General features: G+C 42.8%; 1 protein-coding gene across 7 annotated transcripts in view; it reads left to right on the top strand.

The window, feature by feature from the left end:
* Positions 1 to 7,319: 7,319 nt before the first annotated feature.
* NAXD (NAD(P)HX dehydratase) overlaps positions 7,320 to 26,712 on the top strand; it is a 51,337-nt gene continuing 31,944 nt past the window's right edge. For 2 of the 7 annotated variants that reach the window (XR_009275998.1, XM_058824992.1), the window contains exons 1-6: positions 8,400 to 8,506; positions 9,125 to 9,705; positions 10,916 to 11,287; positions 14,685 to 14,835; positions 15,893 to 15,938; positions 17,569 to 17,657. Coding sequence is in view for 6 of the 7 variants with exons in the window: in XM_058824992.1 (XP_058680975.1) it covers positions 8,451 to 8,506; positions 9,125 to 9,705; positions 10,916 to 11,287; positions 14,685 to 14,835; positions 15,893 to 15,938; positions 17,569 to 17,657 (1,295 nt within the window). In the remaining variant the exon portion in view is untranslated. Of the gene's footprint in view, positions 7,509 to 7,600; positions 7,936 to 8,357; positions 8,507 to 9,124; positions 9,706 to 10,915; positions 11,288 to 14,684; positions 14,836 to 15,892; positions 15,939 to 17,568; positions 17,658 to 26,712 lie in introns of those variants that run through there. The other 5 variants (XM_058824993.1, XM_058824994.1, XM_058824996.1 and 2 more) reach the window with 5 other exon arrangements.

The raw sequence follows: 26,712 nt of genomic DNA, 5'->3' as shown, positions 1-26,712 counted from the left end.
TCAGTAGCTTGAAATAATTGTCTTGAAATAATGTGATGCTGTTGAAAAGTAATTGAGTCACTTTTGTAATCACAATGAACTGTAACACGCCAGAAAGTTCAATAAACTTAGACCAAGAGGGAGGGAAGTCAGTCCCCCTCCATGAAAGGAAAGACCTGAGGTCTCAGCCTTGACCTACAGGTATCAGCAGGATAGTTAAGCTCAAACCTGCAGCACTTCTTTTTCTCTGGTGAATTTGATAAAAGTGCTTTTGAACCTGATAAACATGGCGTGGACTAAGACTGTGTCTGCACAGCTGCAAATGAATCACATTTTATCTCAAAAGAAGGCATTCAGTTTGCTGATTTTCCTAACCAGCTAACTCCTGTCTGCTCTAAAGCATTACAAAAGAGCTTTTACAGGAAAAAAACAAGAGTGATTAATATTCAATTCCCAATGCTTTTCCTCCCCATTACATAGTTTCCTTGTACAGAGACAGCTGTGAATGCCTGAGCAGAAGGGGCAGTCTGATGAATCCTTTTTAGGCTGTTACAGCCTTAAAGTGTGCCACTCCAGTTGCCAGAATAGAGGCAGGAAAAGTTACTAGAAGCCCCAGGGAGGTGACTTTTTGCCTATGCAAGGGGAATATTTCTGCTTCTTGTAACAGATGAACTGATAAGTGACTGGATGGGGACTGCAAGTGACAGCAATGGAAGGTGGATGCTTGCCATGCCAATATATCTCAGAGACCAGGTGGAGTTTTTACTGAGCAAATTGTGCATTTTATTGCTCCCTATGAATGGATCAAATAAGTTCAGCAATAATCTGGTTTCCATATAATGGGAGAAAGCCTTCATGGCCACTCAGAAGGCAGTGTCTTAAAAAGCTTTTTTACAGCACATAACTCACCAGCTGACAACTGGATGAAGGCATGTTACAGATTTGGTGCTCTGTTGTTACCAGTTGCAGAAACTGCTCACCTGTGACGTGCAGTATTGTTTGGGAATGCTCAAAACTCTGGTCAAAGTGTGGGAGCTCAGTGTCCAGCTGTGGTGCCTTTCCCTCACTTTCAGCAGAGTGCTGGCATCCACTTCACAAAAGAAAACACAGAGCAGGGATCCAAGTGGGCTGTACAGTGGGACAAGGAGGTATTCAAGAGAAAATCATGGGGAGAGCAGGGATGCAATGTACGGGGTGCTAGCCTGAGGGAGTGGGATGTATCATTAAAGAATGGACAAGGTAAGAGCAATGTCCTGGAATCATTTGCAGACTGGAGGTGGCTGAAGAGGGGGTACCCCCTCTCTGCATGGTGCTGAGGGGGAGGGTTAGTGTGATGGGAGATCAGCCAACGCTGCAGGCTGAAGGTGATGCACAATCACATTGCACCCTCACTGGAGCTCTGCATGCCTGGCTGAGGTCTGGCCACCAAAGACACTCCAGTTATCATTCTGTCACAGTCTCCCCCACCACAGCACCAGGGCTTGGCATGGTTATTCCTTGCTAAGGTGTCCAAGTTTTGCCACAGACACCTCCTTCCATCCATCGGGATCCTGCCTGGGTGGATTTTGAGGAAGTGCAGGCTGTGTCTGCCCGACTGCCAGCAGCAGGAGCTGCTTCTTCTTGCCCAGGGAGAATGGGAGCAGAAGGTCACTGTGGACAGCCTCAGTGCCTGGCATGGGAAGGCTGGGGCCAGCTGACACTGAGTGCTGAGCCACAGTAGGGCTGGCAAGGGAAGGGGCTGAGAGCAGACAGGCATGGAGGGAAAGGCCTGGAGCTAGGGACCACCAGTAGGATGCCTTCAGGGCAGTAAGACTTTCCCCTGACTGTAGAGTTTAGTCTTAATCTGTCAGCAAGACTTGGGTTTGATGGAAGACAGTGGGAGAGAGCAGGAGAGGTGGGTTGGTACAGAGCGGTGACCCTGGCATGGGCTGTCTCAAGTCTTAGTGTGAACCTGGAGGTGACAGCAGGAGCTCAGGGCAGAAGGGCTACCTGCCTCCCTTCCTCCCTGGCCACACATCCTCTTTCCTGACACATGACATTGGCAGACCTGGAGAGCCACCCATCAAGGCTCTCCTTTCCATACCCTTCTGATCTTTACTGCTCCTTCATTAACTACTCTTCATGAAGACATGCTAGTAGAAGACCTGGATTCACTGACATGGTATGCCCTTCTGGAAGGGTGTTAAGAGCAATGAAGGATAGAAAATGGAAGTGGGGAAGATTGAAAAGTTTTCTTCACATGAAAGGATGGGCTTCTTTGTGGAAAACCATTTGCCAAATGAAGTAAATTTTTATTGCCATATGTTATTTGGGGCTTGTCCCAAATAAAATAAGTCTTATTTTAATTATTGTGATAGAACTAAAGCAATGCAATTTCCCTGCTGTCTCAACTTCTGACATGTCAAGTCTATAGCTGTATTTGTGTAAAGGTGCTTTATACTGGGATGGCTATTCCCATACAGCAAGGAAAATCATCATTTGGATGTGTCATCTTTGTAACGACATAGTTATATCCACCCTCTTACCCTATTTTAGCTTTTATTTTTACACAACCTTCTCCTCCCACGATGGGATTAATTATCCCAACAGAACTTGCAGAGCTGGCCTTGGCATGGAGAAAATGAATTGTTGCTGCCCATACACCTACACAGCTGTGACAATCACAGGAAGTGATAATGTGCATGCATATATGCTGACTTTGAAGTAGAAGCTGTAACCAAAACCAGGGTACGTGTGTCTAATTCTAACACCTGTAAATTGAAGTGCAGGCATATTAAGGACTAGACATATATATATATATATAAACATATATATTTTCTATATATGAGAGCTCAGGAATATGTAATAGGAACAGCTCTCACAGGGAGGAAAGAGAACTGCAGCTTTTTCCTGTGGGCAAAAAGATTATGCACAACTCCAGAAGCAACTGGAGGCAGATATCACCCGTGGCATTACAGCAGTCTGAGCCTGACTACAAATGCAAGGCTTAGGGGCTGCAGGGAAAGCAACTACACAGTCTTCAGAGAAACCTGGGGACACAACTGCTAAAGTTGCTGGATCTATGAGATAACTAGCAACACATTATGGGGGAAACAAAACCCAGGGAAGCCAGGTACCTGAAAGAGGAACCTTTCAGTGTTCAAATCCCTTTGTGAATACAGCATGTAGCCTTCCTCCAGCAGTCACATTCAATATCCACTATGATTTTCCAAGACTGAACTGAGCTGTATCACTTAAGGTAAAGCCAATTTATTTTTTACAAATCTGTCCATCATTCTGAGTATTCATGTCTCTCTTAAATGCACACAAAACTGTTTTGAGCAAGGGGTTGACATTTGTATATGTACAATGGGTAAGACGATGCTCAGGCAAAGCCATCAGGCTCAGCCACAACACAACTAAAATAATGTGTAAATGACATTACTGAACAGTAAAAAATTATATAAATGGTATATTTCATAATAATAGCAGTCTTCTAAATTGTGAAAATTATTGGATTTGGCAAATTTTACCTTCTGCCACCAAAGAACAAGATAAAGCAGTTTTTAAAAAAACTGTATAATTGCCCAGTATCAACTTTCTCATTATTCCCTATTAGAAAAGAGGCCATTTGTTTTAACATTTTTGTTGTTGCTTAAGAGATTTTACATAATTGTTTGCACTAGATATCAGGAACTTGTTTGAAGGATTTGGGCGAGTCCAAAAAACCTTCACTTCTACTGCACCACATAGATCATTCTTATTGCCTGCTCTAAGGAGAGTACAAACCAGAAACAGCCTCTTTATTGTTTCTCTCATGTTTGCTTTTCTCACCATTAACACTCAGCAGAAAGAGTGTTCACTTTGGGTAAAACAAAAATTACCTAGTGAAGCACAGGGCTTCACAAACATTATTAGACTGAGTATGTCTAGAAGTGATAATATCTGAGGTGCCCTGGTAGGAATATGAAGAATCACAGAAGCCGTAGGGGCAAACTTTTAACACAGTATTTAATCAGGTGCAGGTATGTTTCTTTCCATATACATTATGGAAAGAAACATTACTTTCCTTCTTCAGCCCATACAACATTCCTGTTTAGTAAACTTTATAGGGAAACCAAAGCCATGTTGATGTGTTCTTGTAACAGCTTGTTGTCAATTGCTTGCTGCTATCCTTTCTCTTGAATATAAAAATACACAAAGTGAAGTGACAGGAATAATTACTATAGCTTCAGGTGTTCCTAGTTTCTTTGTGGCCTACAGAGACATCAAACTAGTAAACTAAAATTTACACCATATAGCCACATTTTGTCCTGTACCAAGATAAACACATTAGCAGTGTAAAACATACTCATTCCACTCAATTTAAAAACAGTAAATAGCACTACTAATAATACCTGCAGGATTTTCTCTCTTTTATCAGAACACCTATACCATTTTTGCCTTCTCTATTCTCTATTACACTATCGATTCTAACAGCTGCAATTTAGCTAGGTAATCATTCGAATGAAATTAAGACTTCCTTTATCTTTTTCACAATGAAAGGTGTTTCCAGATTCACATTTCAACAACAAAGAAATTCTTGGTGGTATTTTAAGGGCAGTTTCAACTAGAGCTACTTATTACTTCTGAGTTCTTCCATTACCTTTCGCCACATGTATGCTTAAACCTCTTATTGCCATTATTAATATGCATATGTTGGCAGGGATGTGTTTGTAATATTTATGATATTAAATGGTGATTCCAGTACAGGCTGTCAATTGTTTGAGTGGAGAGAATGCAATCAAAGGATGTTGCGAACTCTGCTATGGACACCTGCTGTCCACATTCACCATGGAATGGCTTTGGTAGGCAGGGCTGCACAACAGTTACCAAATGGGTGGAAAGGACTGAAGTGCTGAGTGGGTGCCAAGTCATCAGAAGCAAAGAGCCAACAAAGATTCATCAGGAACCTGCAGAAGAAAAGATGGTCCCGAATGGTCACTATTTTGGGGTCTCCACCTAGGGACATCTAGCTGACAGTCCATCCCTCCCCATATCGATTGTTCCCAGCAAGCACCAGCTGTCAGTGGCTGCTGCCATGCAGTACAAAGTCAATCCTCCAAGTTCTTGTCTACCTTGACAGTGCTAGGACATTCTCAGGCTGGCTACTGATGCTTCTTCTTTTGTGTAGCTGGGGAGGTACAGAGTTAATCCACTGATGAGGAGGATGCGCTGCCTTGACAGTGCAGCTAGGGAAGGGTTAAAATGCTGGAACTCAGGGTTAAGATCAAGAGCTGGGGAAGGAGGGAAAAGACACTGAGGATGTGGTAGGGGCCAGCAACAGGCAATGAAGGCAGAATGATTTTGACAAAGAAGGAAATGGAACTCTGCAGGGTCATTCCTCCTTTCATGTAAGAGGGACAAGCAGAGAAAATGGCAGGACTGTCAGAAAAGAAAGCCCAATTAAAAAAAAAGAGACAAGCACAGTATATACCTGAAAAACTAAGTGCCTCTTGCAGCTGCTTTTTCTCTTCCTTTTTGGTGGGAGTGTGAACTTTTGCCTCACACACCTCCTACCTTCTGTAGTTCTGTTAAAGGCCCTTTTCCCTGCCTCATCTGCTGGTTAAGTAGTATTGGTGTTGCTGCATTCAGAGGTGGCACCAGAAGTTATGGATTTATTCTGTACAAGGTATGGAGATGGCAGCCAGTACTATACCAGAAGAAGGTACCTTGAGTTAGATACAGGGCAGGAGAATGTCAGAGGAGTGGCACCATGTTTTGCCCAAAGGTTTTACACTCCTGTGGTTATGCAAAGTTGTTGTGCACAACAAAGGTGTGCATAACAAGCTGAAGAACTGTGGCATAGGGGAAGCCCACAGACACCCTTAGGTTTTCTTCCACACACAAATTGAGAACTGGGTCCTCCACAAACAACTTCTGAGGGGCCTGCAGCATCAGAAGAATTCCCTTCCACCTCTGCTACAAAGGAAACCAGAGAATTCAGCAAAAAACATTACACCTGTATCTTTCTTCCTGTCCTTTGTTGGGCACAAGATATGCCTTTGGTAGAGACACTTGATGGGATGAAAAAAACATCCACATTATTCTTTCCCCCCTCTCTTCCAGACATTAAATCAGTGCTGGAATTATGGGAATCTACACATTCATTATCCTTCCAGCTGGAATCAAAGCATGAGTGTATGAAATGCGGTATTCAACTCATTTTTTTCTGGGTTAAAATTCATGTGCAAACTAAATGTGATTGTCTGTTTAATCTATCTTTTGGACTGCCACTCAGATAATCAGAGGGTAAAAAGCATTACTTGTGCTGACTGAATGAAGGGAAAATTTCACTGACTTGGTATTGGCTTTAAAATCATACCAGATACTGGGACCTATAGAAAAGCAACTTTTCAGCAAACAAGTTAATATTTGACAGTGAAGTCATCAGGTATCCAAGGTCCTGCTCCAGAACACGGGTTACTGATCAACCTGGGTCACTAAAAGTTCAGGTTGTCTGTCTCCTACTTTGCACACAGCATGGCTGCTTCAAACAATGCTTCTGTAGCTGAAAAACATAAATATCTTGTGCTTGGCTTTGGTCCAGGTAACACCAGCAGGTCTGTTTGACCACAGCTTATATATAACATAGAACAGTAAAGGAAAATTTTGTCTGTCTTCACCCCTTCAAAATATTAATTGAAACACTGACATTTTACTGCCAGTTAGGCTACAAGCTTTTGAGTTAATAACAACACTCTTTCTTGAAATACCCAGGAGTCTACAGCAGAGATTACAGCTGTTCAGAGCTTTTAAAAAATGTTTCAGATTTCTCATGCATATAATCTTAAATTTCTCCTGGGTGACACTGCATTTTGATTCATTGTGTAGATTAAGCAGGTGCTGTAGGAGCTGAGGTGAACATCAGATGGTAAATTCACCAGCTCTGTTGTGTTTTAAAGAAAATAATAATGGAATGCTGCTATAAAAATCACAGGATCACACATGTCTACTAGAATACAGCACTAAGTGCCATATCTGGTCTTTCCTTAACCACCTCCAGGGATGATGGTTCCACCACCACCCTGGGCAGCCTATTCCAAGGTCTAACCATGCTTTCTGTGTTGAAATTCCTCCCGATGTACAACCTACACCTCCCCTAGCCCGGTGTAAGACTGCTGTGTCCTCTTGTCCTGTCACTGGTTACCTGGGAGAAGAGGCTGACTCCCATGTGACTGCAGCCTCCTTTCAGGTAGTTGTAAAGTGATAAGGTCTCTTGAGCCTCCTCTTCTCCGGGTTAAACAACGTCAGCTTCCTCACTTGCTGCTTACAGAACTAGTGTTCTAGACCAGCTTTGTTTCCTTTCTCTGGACTTGCTCCAGCACCTCAAGTGTCCTTTGTGGACTGAGGAGCTCAGAACTGGACACAGTACTTGAGGCGTGGTCTCACCAGTGGAGTATAGGGCAACTGATGTGTATAGGGGAAAATGATGTATCTGAGCAAGAAATACCACCCTGGAAGCAAATCATACTTGCAAACGAGGAGTTTTCTCAGAAACACCTGGCGAGGTGAGGGATGGGAAGAGCGTGAAACAATAAATGGTAAATTCCTGGGAGTTTATAAGAGCTGCCAATTAAAGGGCCGGGAAGACAGCCCCAAAGCGCCGGGCTTTGGCCGGGCCAGGTTCTCCGAGTTCTCCCCTCCCGGGCCGAGCCGAGCCGAGCCGGGCTGTAACACACAGCGCTGCGGGGAGGCGCGGAGCGGTGCCAGGAGGGCGCGCCCGCCCGCCCGCGGAGCCCGGCCCGGCCCCGGCGGAGCGGAGGCGGAAGCCGCGCCGATGAGCTGTGCGCGCTGGGCAGCGGCCGTGCGGAGCCCCGCGCTGGGCCGAGGTAAGAGCGGAGGGGCCCTGCCTTGTCCCCGCCAGGATGTGGGGACGGTGCGCTGCCATCGCCTTGGCCGCACTGGCCGCGGCCCTCTGGCTGCGGAGCGGCGAAGGTACAAACCTCCGAGCGCCGGCCCGGGCGGGAGGCGGGGCCGGGTGGGCGCCGGGTGCTGCCGGAGCCCCGGGCGGTCGGGCCGGTGCGTGCTCCCCACGGGGGGAAAGGTCGCCGGGCCGGGCAGCCCCGCCGGGGGCTGGGCCGAGGCTGGAGGGAGGCGGTGGCGGCCTCGCGTGACGCTCGTGCCGGAGAGCAGAACCAAAGCGAAGGGGCGGCAGCGGGGCCCAGCAGGATGCAGCCCACCCCCGCCTGCCGCGGGGGCCGGCCAGGCCGCTCACCTGCTCCGCGGAGGGACGGCCGGGGGCGGGGAAGCGCTCGCAGACCCGACCCCCGGCACCGCCGCAGGGTCTGCCGAGGGCAGCGGCTGCCGGCTCCCCGCGGGCCTGCGGGCGGCGCCGGCTGCGGCGCGGCTGTGGTGGCGGCCTGCAGGGGCAGCGCTGCCGCGCGTCTGTGCGCCGGTGCGGGGGGAGCCCGCCCGGCCCGGCTCGGTGACACGGCGGCCGGGGCGCAGCGATGTCGCTGCCCGCGCTGGCGCGGCGCGGCGCGGCACGGCGGTGCGCGGGGGTGAGGTAGGCGCCGAGCGGAGCTGCAGCGCCCTGTGTGTGTGTGGGGGTGTGTGTGTGTAGGGATCGCGCTCCACTGCGGCGGGGAGGGAGGGAGGCAGGCGCACTGTGATGAGCAGAGCCTCCAAGTCCAGCCAGCGCCGTCGTCCTGTCGCTCCCAGCGGAGCCCGGGGGAGCGGCAGCGCACGAATGACTGCCTGAGAGGGGGGAGGAGAGCACCGCGGCTCCGCGCCGGGTGCCTGCTTGTTTATTTTTTATTTGTCATCATCGTTTTCGGAGGGGGCGAGTCAAGGGGAAGAGATTTTTTTTCCTTTTTCTTTTTTTTTTTTTTTTTGCCACCTCACTACCCCTCTTGTTGCAGGTGCCCGCAGCTCAAAGCGGCGCCTGGAAAGTTTTGTTTGCGGGCTGCGAGCGGCGGCGGCCCGGGATGCGGGTCCTGGGGCCCGGCTCTCCGCCGCTTCCCGCCGCACCGCGGCTGCCGGGGCTGGCGTAGGCGCCCCCTGGGAGAGCCGCGTGCGGGCATTAAACCCCCTCCCTCCTCCCCGCCGCCCTCCTCCGCCCCCTCCGTCCCTCCCTCTCTCCCTCCCTCCCTCCTTCCCTCTCCCCGGTGCGCGGCCATTGCAGTGACCCCGGCCGGCCAAGGATGATTACGAACACGCGGGGCTTCTTGTGGTCGGATCTGGAGACGCGGGCGCTGCTGGAGATCTGGGGCGAGGCGGACGTGCAGTCGGCGCTGGACGGCAACTTTCGGAACAGCCATGTGTACCGGGACGTGGCGTGCCGCCTGGCCGAGCTGGGCTTCGAGCGCACCCCCGAGCAGTGCCGCATCCGCATCAAGGGCCTCAAGCGGCAGTACTACCAGGCCCGGGACGGGCTGAAGAAGAACGGGCACGCCCGCAAGATATGCAAGTACTACGACGAGATGGACCGGATCCTCAGCTGCCGGGGGGGCCCCGAGGGCGCCCCCGAGCCGCTGGCCCCGCCGCCCGACGGCGCCCACCCGCCCGCGGGGCCGCTGGCCGCGCCGCCCACGCCGGGCACGCCGCACAACAGCCGCTCGCTGGACGCCGAGCTGGACGAGGACGCCGGGCCGGAGTCCCCCCGGGACAACTTCACCGAGGATTCCGGCGAGTGCTCTTCCTACGCCGACCACCCCATCAAGGTGGAGTGCCCGTCCTTCGCCATCCCCGTGCCGCCGGGGGACGGTGAGTACGCTGCGGGCTCCCGGCGCCGGGTGTCCTCCCCTCACCCCGCGGGCTCTCGCAGCCCCACTTGCCGGCGCTTCTAAGTGGCTTTTTCCTTACCCTGCTGCTCCTGCCCCGTCCTTGGCGCTCCGAAACCCGCCCGTGCTTTCCCCGCTCCTGCACCTTGCGCGTCCCCGTGAACCGGGGAGCGGGCTGCTGCGGGTGCTGCCAGTGCTGCATGCCGGGGAGGGGGAGATGCTGCAGACAGGGACCCCAGAGAGTTTTCATCGGCATTTGTCAATGGGAAACCCATGGAAAACTAGCGCAGAGATTATCGAGACAAAGTGTCAGGTAGCATTGTACAAGAAAATAAGCATCCTTCCCGCTGGCGTGTTTTCCCGTTCCCTGCAGACTGAGTGCAGTTATGCTAAACTGCATTAAAACGGTATTAAAACGATGATGACGATAATACCTGAAAAATCTCCTTATGTTGCAGCTGGGCCAGAAAGCTACGGGAGAGCTTTTACGTAATAAATTGCACGAGTTGTTTCAGAAACACTGTTTCTAACTTTACCGGCTTGCGGACAGAAGCAGCACTTTGATAAAGCCTGTCCTTTTCCTGAGCGTTCTTTACCCTCCACATCTGTATTGTGGAGCAGCGGGGGAAATGTTGCTTGTTTGTTTTCAATCTAGATTAATGCAGGGTTTTTAATACAAACATGAACCTGTCTTCAGAAGTTGACATGACTTAAGAATCAGCCAACTGGTTGACGTTTAAGCAACCTTCTTTTTACATTTAAACCCCATCAAAGAGTTGTTTACACTAATGTTCTTTTGAAATGCAAATCTAGAATGCCAACAGACTGAAGCTCAATTTAGATTAATGTAATTATCTGCAATAGACAAATGAGGCTATACTATTTAATAACCTTCACTTAAACCTTTTTAGAAGATGAAAAAGACTCCCATTGTTGAAGTTTAGTACTACGACAATTAAAAAATGGCTCTGTGATTTTTGTGTTACCCTTGCAACTTGGTAGAAGTTTGTGGATTTGCTTTGGTACTCTGAAAGAAGTACTATTTATGTCACATAAATACAACTTGCATTGAGAAAGTGTAACCTAATGCTTTGTGAGACGTTAGGTCACCTCTTGTAGGGAGATTGTTTGCTGCTTTCCTCTTAGAAAATTGTTTTCCATCAGAAAAATAATAGATTCTTCCCTTGCTTTAGGCTTTAAAGAAGTCAGTGCTCCAACTATTACCCCACCTCTCAATCAGCCCAAAAGATCAAAAAAACGCCATACCAATTTGACATTGGATAAAATGATGGAAAAGTTCCTGCAGCAGAGCATGGATACAGACGAGAAGTTTTACAGATTCGAAGAGCAGAGGCTCAAAATTGAGGACAAGCGTCGGGAAGCTGAGCATGCTCGAGAACTCCAGATGTTACAGATGTTGGGACAGATGTTGGCTGGAATTTCTTCTTCGGTATCACAGAGGTCACAGTCTATACCAACAAGTCCACCTCGGAGAGCGAACCATCGTTCATATGCGGATAACTTTAATTATAATGCTATGACAGCAACACTTTCTCCACCGATAGGTACTTCCTTCTACAGCATAAATAAAAGCTGGGGTACTTTTTAAAACTTCTGTGTGAAAGCACTGGTAGTAAGCAGCTTTTAAAAAATAAAAGCTAATTGGAATTATTTAATACTGTGGTGAAGGTGTTTGTCTGATGTCAAATTAAATTAAATCATTATTCGTACCATTGTACTGATTACTTAATACAGGTACATTAGTTATAACAAATTTTCATGAGCAAAATTATCCCTTTGGAACCCTGTAAACCTTGGGAACTTCTTTCCACATTCATGTCTCTGTACAGTGAAGTGAGAAGGAGTTGTATATGTAAAAGGCAGGTAGGAGAGTTGCTGGAAGCAATCTGGAAACATGAGTTACTCTGTAGCAGAAATATTGCTGCTGTTCTGCTTGAAGTTACCCAGCATAACCCAGTATATGAAGTTAAGGCTGTGCGTGTGTTTTTTCAGGGCTGGGAAAAGAGAGGAGTTTTTCCTACGCTGAAGTAAGTCAGATGTTAAGATCTAGCTTCTTTAAAATAAATTCCTTTACAACAAAATTCTGAATCTTATAAATATTGTATTCTTGTAGCCGGTGTAATAGAAGATGAAAATATTTGCTTGTGGTTTTTTTTTTCTACACCAGCTCTATAAATTTTTTGGGCATCTGAGTTTACTTTAAAGTGAATGGCAAAGCAGTATCTCAATTATTGATATTTATGCACAAACTTCCTTCTGTACCTCATGTGTGGGCCAGAAGCTGATGGTAGCAATCATTATCAAACTTCTTGGGATCTGTGTGCCTGTGGCATTTATCTTCATCATAGTTTCTTTGTACCTGGAGGTAGGCTGCATGGGCAGGAGGAAATCAGGGATATTCCATCAGTGCTGGAAGTAGAGTCAGACTGGAGCTTAGTGACTGTAGCCTGCCATGTGGAAATGCAAAAACTCTTACTCTGTTCTAATTCTGGTTTTCACACTGCTTGGAAGGAAAAAAGTGTAGTTTGGAAAGAGGAAAAAAAAAAAAGGAAGCAGCCAGCATCAGTGATGAATAATCATCTGGCATGCCAGATCCTAAGGGGCATTCCCTGAGTCCTGAGAGGTCCTTTCAGTTGTGTGTTAGTTATTGTTTCCCTGTAAAGTGCAGGCAGACTGGTGGTTAGGCCCGTTGAGGGTTTAGGCTGGCAGATCTGGTTGTGTTCCTTGAGTGGATAGCTGGTGTGTAGCATTTCCTGGTGGCAGCAGACTTTTGCAGATAATTTATGGGATATGAATGGATACAGTGTTTCAAATGTTCTCACTTTTAAAATTAAGGAAAACTGGTGTGCTTTAGAAAATCCCATAGGAAATTATTTAAGGTTCTAGACTGGGGTGAAGGTACCTACAAGGCCTTGCCATTACTTCTGAAAGTTTTTTCCTGAAAAGCTTAATTATGTGTAGCAACCTGAAACTGAGGTTCAATTTTTCTTGTTGGATTTCATCATATAGGTGTACAGGCATATTGCACAATACAAAAATTCATTTTATTTATTTTACTGTAGCGAGAGCAATTCGAGATTCTAATCTTCTAATTGGCAAGGGTGTAAAAAAGTGTTTATGCTAAAATGTGAGCACAGTGCTTCAGGCAACACATCTTTTAAGGAATTAAGATTTAATTTGTTGAGAGCTGAATATGCCATAGTGATTCTGTAGGTAGAGTAGGGCTATATTAAGAATGGCTTTTTGCATAATTCTCTGCTTTCTCTCCATTTATTATGTAGTGATTTTATATTCACACATGAACAAGAACCAGCAGCAAATAAACACAAGGCCTTCTTAGCAACACTGCAGTTTAAGGGTCCCAAGCTACATAATATTTTTGTGTGGTTGAAAACCAGCAAGTGTGTGAAGTATGGTTTAAAGAAAATAATCTGCCCTGTTTTCAGAGGAGCTGAGGATTTTGTTCTCCTCTGGGTCACTGCAATACTATTTTGGCCATAATCCAAATCAGGTTGTGGGTTTTTTCTTTTATTTTTCATTCCTTTCTTTTTTACCCCCCCCCCCCCCATTTTTATTATTTCTCAGCAAGACTGGGATGCCTGTATTCAAGAGCAAAAGATCAGCCAAGAGTATTTATCATTATTGAAGACTAAAGCATACTATTACTGAAGATTAGCATGTTTGGTTTAGATTCTGTGAAAGACAGAGAAAAAGATGTATTTTGCTGATAGCGCACAGACTTGGAATTTTCTTGTTTATTACATTTTTTCACCTTATTATGCCCAGCACTTCTGGAACAGAAATTTTCTTTTTTTTTTTTTTTTCCTTCTTTTTTCCTCCCCTCTATATTTTGGAGTTGAGGGTTTGGGTTATTGAGTTGTGTACAGCTGAAAATAAGGAATATCATGGGAATTATTTTCTACATAATTGTGTTTTACATGTGTAGCAGTTCTTGAAAGCTTTTTAGAAGATCTGTAAAAAAGAAAGTAAGCATGGCTATGATCTAGAACACTGATATTAGCATTCAAATAAGCCACTCTTCTGAGCAAAGTTTTACAGGTAATGAGGAGCTTTTAAGAATTTGCTCTTTTAGTGTATTTGCTGCAGTTTATAGTTAACATATTGTTGATAGAAGTAGTGATCTTCACATTTTCCCCGTGTTAGGTAAATGTTTTGATTCTTTCTAGTTGTAATTGTTGAAGTAACTTTTTCTTCTAAATTTTTGTAGCCTTTGGAAAGAGTAATTTGATACATAGCCTACTGAGTGTGCAGTTGTTTTAGTATGTGGCTTGACATGTGGCTTTGCATCAGAGATTTGGAGATGTATTATAGCTAAAAATGATCTTTGTGTGATATTTGTGATGTTTGCATCTAGTGTGTCGGATTATAGTTTTGCAGAAAGACTTTCACTATGCTTTGTAACCGCCTACCAAAATAACAAAGCAGTGATTCTGCTAAGAGGTGGAAGTCTTTAAGGGGATGCGAAATATAAGGTAGGGTGTACATTTAAAATTTGGTTTTAGTTGCTTTGTACTTGCTCTGTGGATGTGTTAGTCCTTACTAAGTGTTCCTGTTTCAGTTGAGCTTAATTATGGAACTGATTTCAGGCTGAACTAAGAAGGTATTTCTAGTTACTAAATGTTCATGTAACTATTCTGGGTTGTTGCTTCTTTCTGTACCTGAGCCCTAAATTAGGACTGTGAACAGTCAGTGAGAATATTCTCTTCATCAGACCCTGAATGCATTTTTATAATCATCACCTTCCCTAGTTACTCACTGTTCTAAAGGCCTTTAAGTGACAAAGCATTTGGATTTTAGAAGTATGTCACTTTGTGTATCTTTGTGTGATTTTATTAGTGTACATGAGTGCTTAAAAGAAATGCTTGGCAGTAGTTTAAGGAAGAACATTCTTTGAAGTAACACTTATTTTCTTCTTTTCAGTTATAGAGAGGTCTTTTTCGCTGCACAGAACACACACTCTGAAGGATATGGAGAATATTTTCCAGCTGGTGCGCAATGTTATCCCTCCTCTCACAGGGAAAAAGCATAAAGGTCAAGATGGTCGTATAGGCATTGTTGGAGGATGTCGAGAGTAAGTTAAATAGAAATTTGATTTTTGCTTCTGTTAAAGCTTCAGGATTTCATAACTGCCTGGAGAAGCCATTCAAGCTCACCTTACACTTAAACCACAGTTTTCCAGAGAGCTCTAGGACTCCATCATCATGACCATGCATACTTAGGAAAGAATACAGTACCTTGCAGATATGTTGCCAAGTTTTTATACTGAATGTTATGGGAACTTAAAATGCTGTTTGTGTCTACCTTCTCTGTCTTTTTTGACCACCAAAAGCTGTTAGTCTTTTCCCATTGCATGGTGAGGTTTTAGAATAAATAGAGTAACACAGTGGCACATCTGATTTTTTGCCTTCTCGGGAACTGTGTCTCTTTTTTCTTATGCTGTGTTTTCTTGTAGGCATTTTATTTTGATAAATATTGGTGTTTAGTAGATTCTGTCAATGTCTTGTTTTATGTACTGGAGTAATGGAAATATCCTATTTCAGGGGAGAAAAAATGTACTGCATAAATCAGTTAAATGCTTTACTGACCTACAGCCAATTTTGGCCACAATACTTTGAATGAGCCACTACATTTTCCTTCTTTTCATATTCCCCTTTTGAAAGAGAGATGACATCTTTCTCCTGTAAGAGAGATCTGCTGTTGGACATCTGCTGTTAATAAACATTCCATAAAGAGCAGAAAGGTGCTGTCTTGTAGCTGGGTCAAATAGCCAGGAGTTAGAAGCTACTGGTCATAGGTTCATTCAACCTCTTTGTTGAAGTAAGCACTTTTGGAGGGTGATTGTGTTCATATCTCTCTCCTCAGTCTTTATAAAAAGAGAATTTAGGGCAACTGGAATCACAGTTTAGGCACTTTAGTTAAGCATCTAAAGCCAGATGGGATTGATCCAGGTCACAGATCCCATATTTAGCTTGCAAACAGTTTTTGGCTCTTGTTTTGTTTGTCTCTGAAGTTTTGCCTCTGTTACTTGAGAAACTTTTGCTGGTTTATGGCATGATCTGTGTAAATATTTCTATGAAAGATCATTTCTCATGTCTGTGGTTCCTAACCTAAGTTTTATTTCATTTTAGATACACTGGAGCACCATATTTTGCTGCAATTACAGCCCTCAAAGTGGTACGTGTTCTTCTATACAAGTCCAAAGTGAACCTTTCATAATTTCTGTTGCCTAGGTGTCATTTTTAAAACTTTGAGCTCTAGAAGGTCTTCTCTTAAGCAAAGAAAATCCTTGGTTCAGAATTTGTAGAAATACTTTGTAAATGTGTCATTTACTGTGTTTCATTCACCATGTTTCCTTTCTCTGTATAAGGTGAAGTTAGAAATATTTCCAAAATTTGACAATTTCAGGGACTTGGATAGGAAATTTCAAGACTTGATGAAATATTTTCTCCAAAAGTGAACAATGAAATAACCTTAGATTATTGTTTAGAGTTGTGTTTTTGTGCTATAGTGAGTTCTTTGGAAATTTTTTCTGGACCTGATAACTGTATTGAATGAAACAACTTTCTTTCTTTCAAAATTTAAAACTTTAGACTAGTAAAATTTTTATATGTGGTAGGTTTAAAGATTGTGGGTGGAATTCCATGTAATTTCTAATAGCACATTTTATTTGCATTCTAATCTTCAGCAGAAATATTTTCTAAGATTTTTTTTCCCTAGAAGCATGAACTACCTTATTTTATTGACATATTAAATGGCTAAACAGACTACATAAATACAGGGTGATTGTTTAAATGTAAACAAGCCATGCTTACATAATACATCTGATTTTCAGAATGCTATATATAGTGTGTCAGTACTTTCAGCTCATTGTGTCTGTTTTTCTTTTTGAAGATTTCTCTCAATATGTAGGAAATATCCCAGATATTTCTAACCACTTCTTCTCTCAGGATGCAAACCCTCAAAAATTTGAAACTGAAATGATGTTATTTTACCATGTTATTATAAAATCACAAGGCCACTCAGCTTTCTGTCCACTATTCTGTCCACTATGTGGACAAGTCCAGTGGCAATACTAAGAGGTTCCTTACTGAGGTCACTTGATTTCAGACCATTGCACCTGCACATAAACAGTCACAGTAACTTGAAATGTTCAATGTATAGTGGTAAAACAGAGAAGACACTTCCTTGATACTGGGAAGTTTCAGTATGCATGACCAATACAAGATCACTGGTCTGGTCACTCCTTGCATAATTTTATGTGTGCTCTGATTTTTTGAGCTGGTAGTAGAAGCTTGAGACTCAACTCTTTAGCTTTAATGTTTATTTAACATAGGGTGTGTTGCCAAAATTGTGCCAGCCTTTTTCATGTATGAATTTTTGCCTATTCAGTGAAAATGGTAGGACTAGAAATGTATTCATGGGTCACCATAGCTATATTTTCAAGTGTTACAATAGTATTATGGCTCTCTTAAGTAGTTTTACTCATGTTCATCTATGGCTTTTGTACATGAGTCTTTGCTCATTTACAGATGAGAAACATTTCTCAAGTGAATAAAAATTTGAGATTTGCATTTTCAGTCATCCTGTTAGCGAGAAACAGAAAAAAAATATATTGGAAGTTACATACAAAAAGAACAGAACATTTCATACTAGTCTATGCCAAAATAGAAGAAACATCATAAAACTTGTTTAAACTACCGAGAGGAAAGTATTCAGTTGAATTATTAGTTGAGTAATCTTTGGAATGATTAAGTTGTTATTAAGTATAAATTTGACAATACTGTTTGCAAATTTTCTTTTTTAGGGTGCAGATTTATCCCATGTGTTTTGTACCAAAGATGCAGCAACGGTAATCAAATCATATAGTCCAGAGCTGATTGTTCATCCAGTTCTGTAAGTGACTTAAAGTTTGTTTAAATGAGCTAGTCAGGCTTACTAGTTTTAATATTTCAGTCTGATAATTGATTCATTTGTGTTATTTATTTTGCTGAGTTACTGGATGGATGAGCTGGAGATCATAAAAACTCCAGGCTTTGTCCTTTCGTTATGACCAGTTGAAATTCACAGTCAGCTGTGAATTTCTTTTCGTGACTGTCAAAGTACAAGTTTTAAAAAGCAGAGATCTTTCTTCCTGCTTCTCCCTGACTTGTTCTGTGGTTGTAATGCATTTAGCAGTGAGCAGCAGCAAGATCCAGAGCTAAAAATTGCTACAAGTCAGCATTTTGCAATCTGCATTTGAAAGGCAAATGGAGTGTGTTCTCTTGCTTCTTCAGTATTAATAGTATTTAATAGTAGAGTGTCTGTTTTCCTCTCACTACTGTGTATATAGACACCTAGGTAAAATTACAAGGCAAGAGAGATGCTAATTCTCCTTTTTCTTTGTGAGTATGTTGCTTGAAATACACACCTGTTCTTGGGAATTAATAGATGTTCCAAAATTATATAAAATAAGGGTTTAATTAACAAGAAGAGGAAATTTTAATAAGTGACTGTCCTCTAATTGAGAAAATCAGTGTCAATGTGTGTGTGCTTCTCTGAATTTCTGTTCTGAAATATGTTACTGATTGATGAACTTTCATAGGATAAATTTGTTTCAATTAGGTGTTTTGATTGTTTGCAATGAGCACTGCAAATTAGAATTAAGATGTGTGCCTTAGGTGTATGCCTGTGAGCTTAGTTCAGACCAGTGCACGTCAAAGTCTGTTGGTGTACGTAGCAAAGCTGTGATGAGGGTAGGAAAAGCATGATTTAAAAACATGTTTGTCAGATACTGCTATCAGGAAGGATTTATGACAGTAGGAATAATTTGGTGTCTGAGAACAAGAATGTGGTCTTCCTTACGGGGATGTCTACGTTGGAAGTTGTAAATTTATTGCATTCTGAAGGTGGGATTCATTCCTGTTGCTGGAGACAGAAGTGCTTAGAAGGAAGGCAGCTAAACAGGGTTGTGTTTTGTTGGCTGCTTTTTCCCCCCACTCCCCAAAGGTAGAAGAAACCCGTAACTTTATGGATTTCATATAAAATAAAAATGATGTTTGAAAGCAAGGAGAGATGGGTAGGGTTTTTACCAGTATGACTGTTTATCTCTTCAGTCTAAAAAGCATCTCTTCTGTTGATGTTCTGTCTGATATCATATGATAGCAAATGCAATGGAGAAGCCTAATGGCAATATCAGCATTTAACTTGGGGTGTCTGGATGTCTTTCACTTGAGGTACAGCAGATGGTCATCTTGTATGGTGATGAGTTGACCTTGCCTTGGGAAAAGCTTGGTTTGTGTATGCAGTAGTTCTTGATAATATTCTTGGTAATGGAAAATATTAATAGGAGATATAGAAGCGGCACAGAGGAAAAGGGAGCTGAAAATAGGGTTGACAGTAAACTTTCTGTTCATGAAGAACCAGATCAGGCCTGCTAAGTAAGAGTGGGATTTTTTTATACACAGATTCTCAGTGTCTTCTCTGGAATTCAGATTTCAGTGAAAACTCTGATCTTTCTACCTGCCAAGAGAACTTTTGATTTTAAACTTCTACTCTGTCTATGAGTTCCTTCAGACATACACAGTATAGTTAATCTGCAGATTTTCATGTCCATATATTTTTAAGTCTGTGACTCAGTATTTAATACTTTTATTAAAACTCTAATTCATTTCATACAGACAGCTGGGCTAATTGCGTGATGCAGTGGATCTGTAAATCTTGTTTACATGACATTCAAAATGAAAAAAAATGCTAATATCTGAGTGTTCAGATTTTATTTATTAAATTTTCTCGTTTTTTTATCTGTTCTGCTTCATTCTCAAACCGGGACAGAGGGAAAGAGAAAAGAGTCTTTTCTGGTTAGAAAGGAAAAAAATCTTGATTGACTCTACTGAGCCCAGGTTTTATTGAAATTTACACTAACAGCCTATTTTTCTTGCAAGGTGCTTTGTGCTCAGTGTCCCAGTGTTCATCTGATCCTTTGTACGTGGTGGGGCGGTTTGCGTTCCGCGGGCACGGCCGGCTGCTCCTGCCTCGGAGCCTGATCCCTTAAACAGCCTTTGTGCCTCCTCCCGGCCGCGCTTCACGCATGGGGGAACCTCCGGGTAAAACCCACCAGAGCTATGCCATTGTTTGCTTTTGTGGCTCTCCTCAAAACTCTGCTTTGTTATGATTTCTCCATGACCCTTCAGAGTAACTAGGTAGCTGTTGTGCCACTCTGTTATTATGCTAATCATAATTATGGCCCCGTGTGCTCAACTCCCTGTTTGAGCAGCTTGGCACTTTGCCAGGGTTCAGCTGCCATTTTGTACTGCTGGGAGTCTGACATTTTATCATCTTAGCTGCCACTGCTTTCTCTACTGCCTTCACCTCACAGGGGATCACCTCAAGGGAAGAAAATGCTCTTTTCTTGCCCTCTCTGGGTGCTTAGGCTCTTTGGGCTCATTAGAGCTGCTGTTGTGGATCTTTGCCAGCATGACTGGTGAAGGCATGGGAGAGTTAGAAGTTGGACTGGGGCGTTTCAGGTCTTTGGCAACTGTCTGTCACTTGAAGGATGCAGAGAATGGTATGTGAGAATGATTGAGCAGGATTGCAGAAGGAGGGTTATGAAAATGAACATCCATCTTGCAGCATTGCCAAGGCAATTCCACATGATCTCAGATGCAGTCCATCCCAGGAATCCTTTTGGTGTGACATTCCGTTTTGGGGACACCCATAGTGCCGCTTTCTGTGCTTTTTGTTTCTTGACTTCATTCCCTGTAAGTGAATGTGAGAGCTGGGACTGCATGTGACAGCCTGGGATCTGGAAAAATGAAACTTCAGCACCTGGCTTTGTGTCCTCACTACCTGAGCAGAAAAGGGAAAGCAGGATGTCTAGGGACTGTGAATAGTCAGTATTATCAATAGTAACTTTTCCTTTTTATTCAGGGATTCTGTCAAATGCATTATGTCCCCTTCCACAAGGACGTGGTATTATTCAAAAATTGACCAGCTAACCAGTTCAATATTGATGTCCAACTAACATTCATATTGATGTCCAACTTCTTGCTTTCCTGTGGAGAAGCAAAAAATGCGTATTGCAGAAGTTGGGATCTTTGAATAGTGGAATGTACCCAGTCTTGGTGACATCTGCTCTCCTTGGTCTTGTCACTGCTACCTCAGGTTTGTGCTGCACTTTCCTGTTCTGTCAGCTAATGTGCTCCTACTGTAAATGCTTCACAAATACAGGCAAGATAAAACCTAGCTTTGGCATTTTATTAAGTTTTATTGCAGGTGTTCTCTGTGTGGATTTTTGCTGTACATGTGTGCACACTTCCTTCATGCCTTTCTAGAGAAGAGTTTTCAGCAGCTTTTTCATATTTTCCATGGTAGTGGCCTGGCTCAGATCAGACTGAATAGACTTCTTGGATACCTGTGCTGGGTTACCTTATCTTGTCCTGGTAGGCAAGTGATCACAGAGCTAAATGAGCTGTAGGAACCAGGTGGTTGTATGTTGAAAGAAGAGAGAATAAATCTATTGTGCTATTTTCCCCTTTTGCTGGGACTTTTCCTAATTGTACAGAGATTTTCTTCTCTGTAGGCCAGAAAAGAGCCAGATAATACTGAGTAGCCCCCTTGTAAGCTGGTCATCAGACAGTTTGTAAAGGCAACAGTCAATATACTCCTTGATCCTCCAGGGTTTTATCAGAGTAGAATGAGGTCATTGATTTCTTGTGGTGCCAAAGAAGTGATGTAATTCTACATTATCCACCAAAAAAGCCACCCTTGAACAAGGCATGGATTTAGAGCTAAAACCTTCCTCTTAGCTGGTTATATCTCTGGGTTTGTGTGGACTAGGAAAGATTGTCAGAATTACTTCAAGTCTTACAGTTAAATGCAGAGTTCAGGTTTGGGTTGCATTTTGGAAAAGATTATTCATTTTAGTTTGAAATAAGAATAATTGGGAAAAAAATACTTCTGAGGCTGGACTGTTTGTTGAGGGCAGCTATCTTTAATGAAGAAACTCAGTGAAGATCAGGGTTTCTGGAACATATTTTACCTAGTTTTATTGAATTTTGTCTATGTTTTGAGCATTTGAAAAAATCATGAAAGTGAATCATGGCTAGTTGAGGCCCTGATAAGTTACTTGAGCACTCTGAACCAGTGCCAAATCTCTTATAGAAAGCCCAGCAATAATCTTAATATTTTTGGTCTCCTGTAATTTATTATGTGAAGAGGAGATGCAAAAGCATTGATGCAGTGTAGAAGGATGCTCATACCTTCTAGCTGTAGGATAGCTATTAAGGATAGCTATTAAACACTACTTTGGTGTAATGCTGGCACTGACCTGACTTTTGGATCAGCTGCTGGAAGAAGTGCAGAGTTATTGTCACCAGGGAAAGTCAGGGAATAAACAGAGATGCCTCCAACAATCAAAATGATGTCTCATAAGCGACTTGGCTGCTGGGTCACCTGCAGCAAAGATGAAGGAAGATATAAACTTTGTGATCATTCTTCCAAAGCCTCATTTAGACATCAGCCTGGCTAGAAATCACATGAGAAAGTCCAGGTTTTTTTCTTAAGTACTTAGGGGGAGATAAAGGTCAATTTGTATGTGCAAACTTAGAGAATTTATATATTTAAACTCTTTCTTGTTCTGTCATGGAATGCTGTGGCCAAAACTTGCTTATGGACTTGTTTCCTGTGTCCAGCTTTCTTGGCAAAAAACTGCTCCTTCTTTGCTGTGTGTTGCAGAGTGAATAAAAGCAGGGAGGTGTATTCACCCTGTGCTATAGTCCCTTTCCTTCCTGTTGTTGCAGAGGTCCCCTGTGATTCCAGCAGAGGTTTTGTCACCTCCTCAAAGTGTGAGAAGTAGCCAAAGATTTTTAGCATTGCTGCAGGAAGTTCTGCTGTCCTTGCTGCTTTCTGATATGTCAGAAAGAGATGTACTCCAGTTGGATCTGGCCAAATTTATCTTCCTGAATACTTGCCATACTGCTGTGGTTTGAAACCGGGATCAAATTTCTTTGGTGTTCAATCTTTCCTGAGTTTGACTGAAGGCAGGCATCCCTGGGGTTTATTTTTGAAGGTTTTAGGATCCCCCCTTTTTTTCTCCGGATGACAATAAGCAAAGCAGATGTGTAGGTTGAGACCTGTCCTGTCTTCTCATGTGTTCACAGCTGACTGGAAGTACTCTAACCTTCTGGGTTTTCAACTATTATCTCTGCCTTAAGGGTTGAATGCAAGGGCTACCAATGTGATCAAAGCTTGTCACTTTATTTACTGATTTTAATATTAAAAAAAAAAGGGGGGGGGCATTATTTTTCTTTTTCTAGGGATATTTTAAATGTGTTTCTTTCTGAGGGAAATTTCATTGTCATCTTCTTTCTATGGCTTTTAAAGTCACAAATTTGGTTGATTGCTGTCCATTTGAAAAATATTAGCCAGATTGTATTTATCAATTCAGTTCATGGGAAATATAATGGGTCAAGACCATTTCCATGAACTCTGAAAATAGGAGGTCAAGACATTTGGGTATCATTATGCTTTTGGAGAGGATTGTCATAATACACAGTGGTAATGTGGTTGAGATCAAAGCAGACTACAAGTGCTTTATGTATTTGTATATATCTAAGTGCAAGTCATAAAATGATTGTGTTGGTAGCTGTGGTATCTTTACAAGGCTAGATAAGGTTGATGTTCAGCGCTGTAGTCATGTCTGGGTGAGAAACCTCAGAAAACAGAGTCAGGCAACAGCTTCTTCTCCTTTGGGGCTGTCTCACAGGATGCAAGAGGCTCTGCTCTGCTCAAGAGAGGTGATCCCATTTGTGTAGTGCATTTGGGTTGGCTCCAATGCCTCTAGTGTATGATCACCCAATTCCTAATGTAGCAGAAATCTGATACCTGAGTGAGAGTCTGGTGTCCAGGCAGCAGCTATGGAAAACACTTACAGTCATTGGCATTATGAAAAAAAAAAAAACTCCAAAACAACAATGTGGCCAATGTGTCATTTTTTTTCTAAATGTTCACCTCAATAGGTCATTCATACTTTTACTGCCTTGAAGGTAGAATATGGAGCAAGACTCTGGTATCTGCACATTAAGAGCAGTTCCTTTCTATGAACTTGTGATATTCCTGCTTCTCCTGGATAATGGGTTGCTGTTCTTGCTGCTGCTAACAGAAGAAGCCTACCAGGTTCCCTTCTGGTGTCTAAATTAACTTACTCAATGTCTGGAAAAGAAGACTTGATTTGAATAGAATTCAATCCCTCTCTCATTAAGGTCTTTATTTCTCTTTCATTTTCTTCCCTGTTATTTAATCAAATTGTAGCTGGAAAATATGTATTGTCTATCCAGTGTTTACAGATTGTACACAATTTAGATATTTTAACAGTCTGCTAGGTGAAAATGATCATTTTGTCTTCTAAACATTTTGGGGGGGGGGGGCATTTTAATATGCTAATCTTAATTTAATACATGTATCTCCTTTTGTTCTCTAATTGCATCCAGACAGCTTCATGCCAGTGTGTTGTCTCTGCAATTGGCTCTACCTGACTGAAGTGCTTGGTGAGAAACACAAGAGCTTCTCTAGAAGAAGCTATTATTTCCAGTTCTGGTCATGGGACTGAAAGAGGCTCCCTGAAGCCCTTGGGCTTCTGGAAATTTGTACGAGAGAGATGATTTAAACATTGGCAAATACAGCCTCTCTTAGAATAGAGAATTAGTTTAATTTTATGCCGAACATTTTTTGCATTGAGTTTGATTTTCATTCCTTTGACTCATCATTTCCAGGATAATTTCACTCCCTATCTTATTTTCCCAATGAAAACCTCACCCAAGGTTTACCACAATTGGTAACAATTAGTTTTCTGAGAGAATTACTTCGGTTCTAGAGCTACACATTGTGTCCCATCTTTGGCTCTTTTGATGTGTTGTATTACATGAACGTTATACATGTCAGCAGGTCTACCATTTGATGCACATTAATTATAATTACCTGCAGTGTTTGGACAAACAAAACTGAAACTCTTCCATCCTCAGATCAGAAATTTTCCCATCTTTGAAGATAAGTCTGTAGGTTTGCTATGAAACTGCCCCCTTAGTGTGGCTTTGTCTGAGTTTGCATAAACAGGCTTGTGCAGTGATACATTTTAATGCATTTGGAGTTGCCCCAGTCATACCAAGTGTGTACAGATTACAAGCAGGATTTGAATAATGTCCTTTCCAGTGAGGAGCCATATAGTCAATCAGGTGACAGCAGTCTTGCTTTTGCCCCGTGTTCTCCTCTAGCAGGAGGTCCCACTGATTGGCATTTTCTGGTGTCCAAACCACATCTCTGATTGCTAAGGAGGTACCAGCTCTGCCCAAAACCCATGTGAAGAGCTGCAGTCCTGCTGCCTCCTGTTTGTGCTGTCATTCATGCTTATCTACTATTTCTGTAGCTCCTGGTTATACCCTTGCTGACTTTGCTTCACATTTTCTTGTTTCCATGTAAAATTTGACAAGGCTGCACCTTATCTCTTGTTCCTTTCCCTCCTCCAGAAAGCAGTGACAGAAACTGTCATTCATCCTGAATGGGGAAAGCTGCTGTGTTTAGAGCTTTCTGTGATTATTTAAAGCTGTTGCTTGGTGGCTTTTGATCATCTGGTAAAAGCCAGTCTTTGAATAAAATGCAGCATAGAACAAAATTTTATTTCTTCAGAGAGTTGAGGATGGGAGTGGTGTTTCAGATCCTAGCTGTCAAGTGTCCCCCACTCTGGGCAGTGACCAACCTAGAGAAGACTTTCAAGCAGATGGCACCTGTCAGATATCTGTTATAAACAGCCCTAGAAGGTGCTTAGGAACTGTGGGTGATTTCAGGGCAATACCCACCATCTTTGGTGTTTGTTGGGGATTTCTTGTTTGTTTTTTTGTTTTTTTTTTTTTTTTTTTTAATGTTAGGAGGTTTTGTTTGCTTGTCTGTTTTTGGAAAGATTATTACATCAAGATTTCCCTAAGATGAAGATCTACAGAACTGTGTTTTAGGACAATTTTCATTGTGCCATAGTGAAATATAGAAGAGTCCTGAAGATAAGTTAAGCTTCTAAAAGCTTAACTTTGTTCTTCTTTCTTTATTAGCTCTTCCCCTCAAGGCTGCCTCTAATGGCTTCTCCCAGTCTGTACTCATATCTGGAATTGGCCCAATCCAGATGCAACACCTTGCACTCCTTGAACTTCATGAGGTTAATGTGGCAAAAGTTACCTAAAGCCACTAATAATTTATAAAGAAAATTTGTCCTCACCATTTTAGAGACTCAGTGATGTTTAATTTGAAGAATCCTTGTCTATTTTGCCAGGGAAAGTGCTTTCCTCAATATATTTTGTAAGCATAGAAAAGAGGAAAAATATAAACATGCAAGATACTGAACACCATACCTTGCTCCTGTCTACCCAGCAGCTTCAGGGACAGCAGAGGATAAAGGTGCTGTGTCTGCCTTCCCAAGAGATCATCAGTCATCTCAGCCTCTCCTTAGCAGCCAAGGAAAGCCGATCAGACCCCATCTCTGGTGTCCTTTTCCTTCGTGTGCCTCCATGTAACCTCCTCTGTCTGCTTGATCTGACTAATGGACAATTTGTGAAGTTGATTCTGTGATTGCTGACATTAGCTTTAGACTCTTCCTTACCTGTGCAGCTTCACAGATATGACACAAATTACAGAAGCTCTTTCAGTTTTTCTTATTAGCTATTCTGTTGTCTTGCAGTTGTTATTTATGTGTTTACCCTGTGATAGTTCTTTAATGCGTGCAGGCAGAGGTTTACTGGTTGCTTTGCAGACAAGCTAAGGTTTTGAGGAAGTGTTTGGGGCTTGACTGAACAACAGTGAGTTGTAATAATCTATATTTTCATCAGAATGGCATCTGATAACATGTCACATAACACCTGGTGATTAGCTGGAAGTAGCTGTTAGAGATCTGTTCATTCCCCATATATTCCCTGATGTGCTTTGTCACTAG

Source organism: Ammospiza caudacuta, chromosome 2 (genome assembly GCF_027887145.1).
Source record: "Ammospiza caudacuta isolate bAmmCau1 chromosome 2, bAmmCau1.pri, whole genome shotgun sequence".
Classification (NCBI taxonomy): Eukaryota; Metazoa; Chordata; class Aves; order Passeriformes; family Passerellidae; genus Ammospiza; species Ammospiza caudacuta.
The sequence above is the reverse complement of the archived record's forward strand: the minus strand, read 5'-3'. Positions and strand labels throughout refer to the sequence as shown.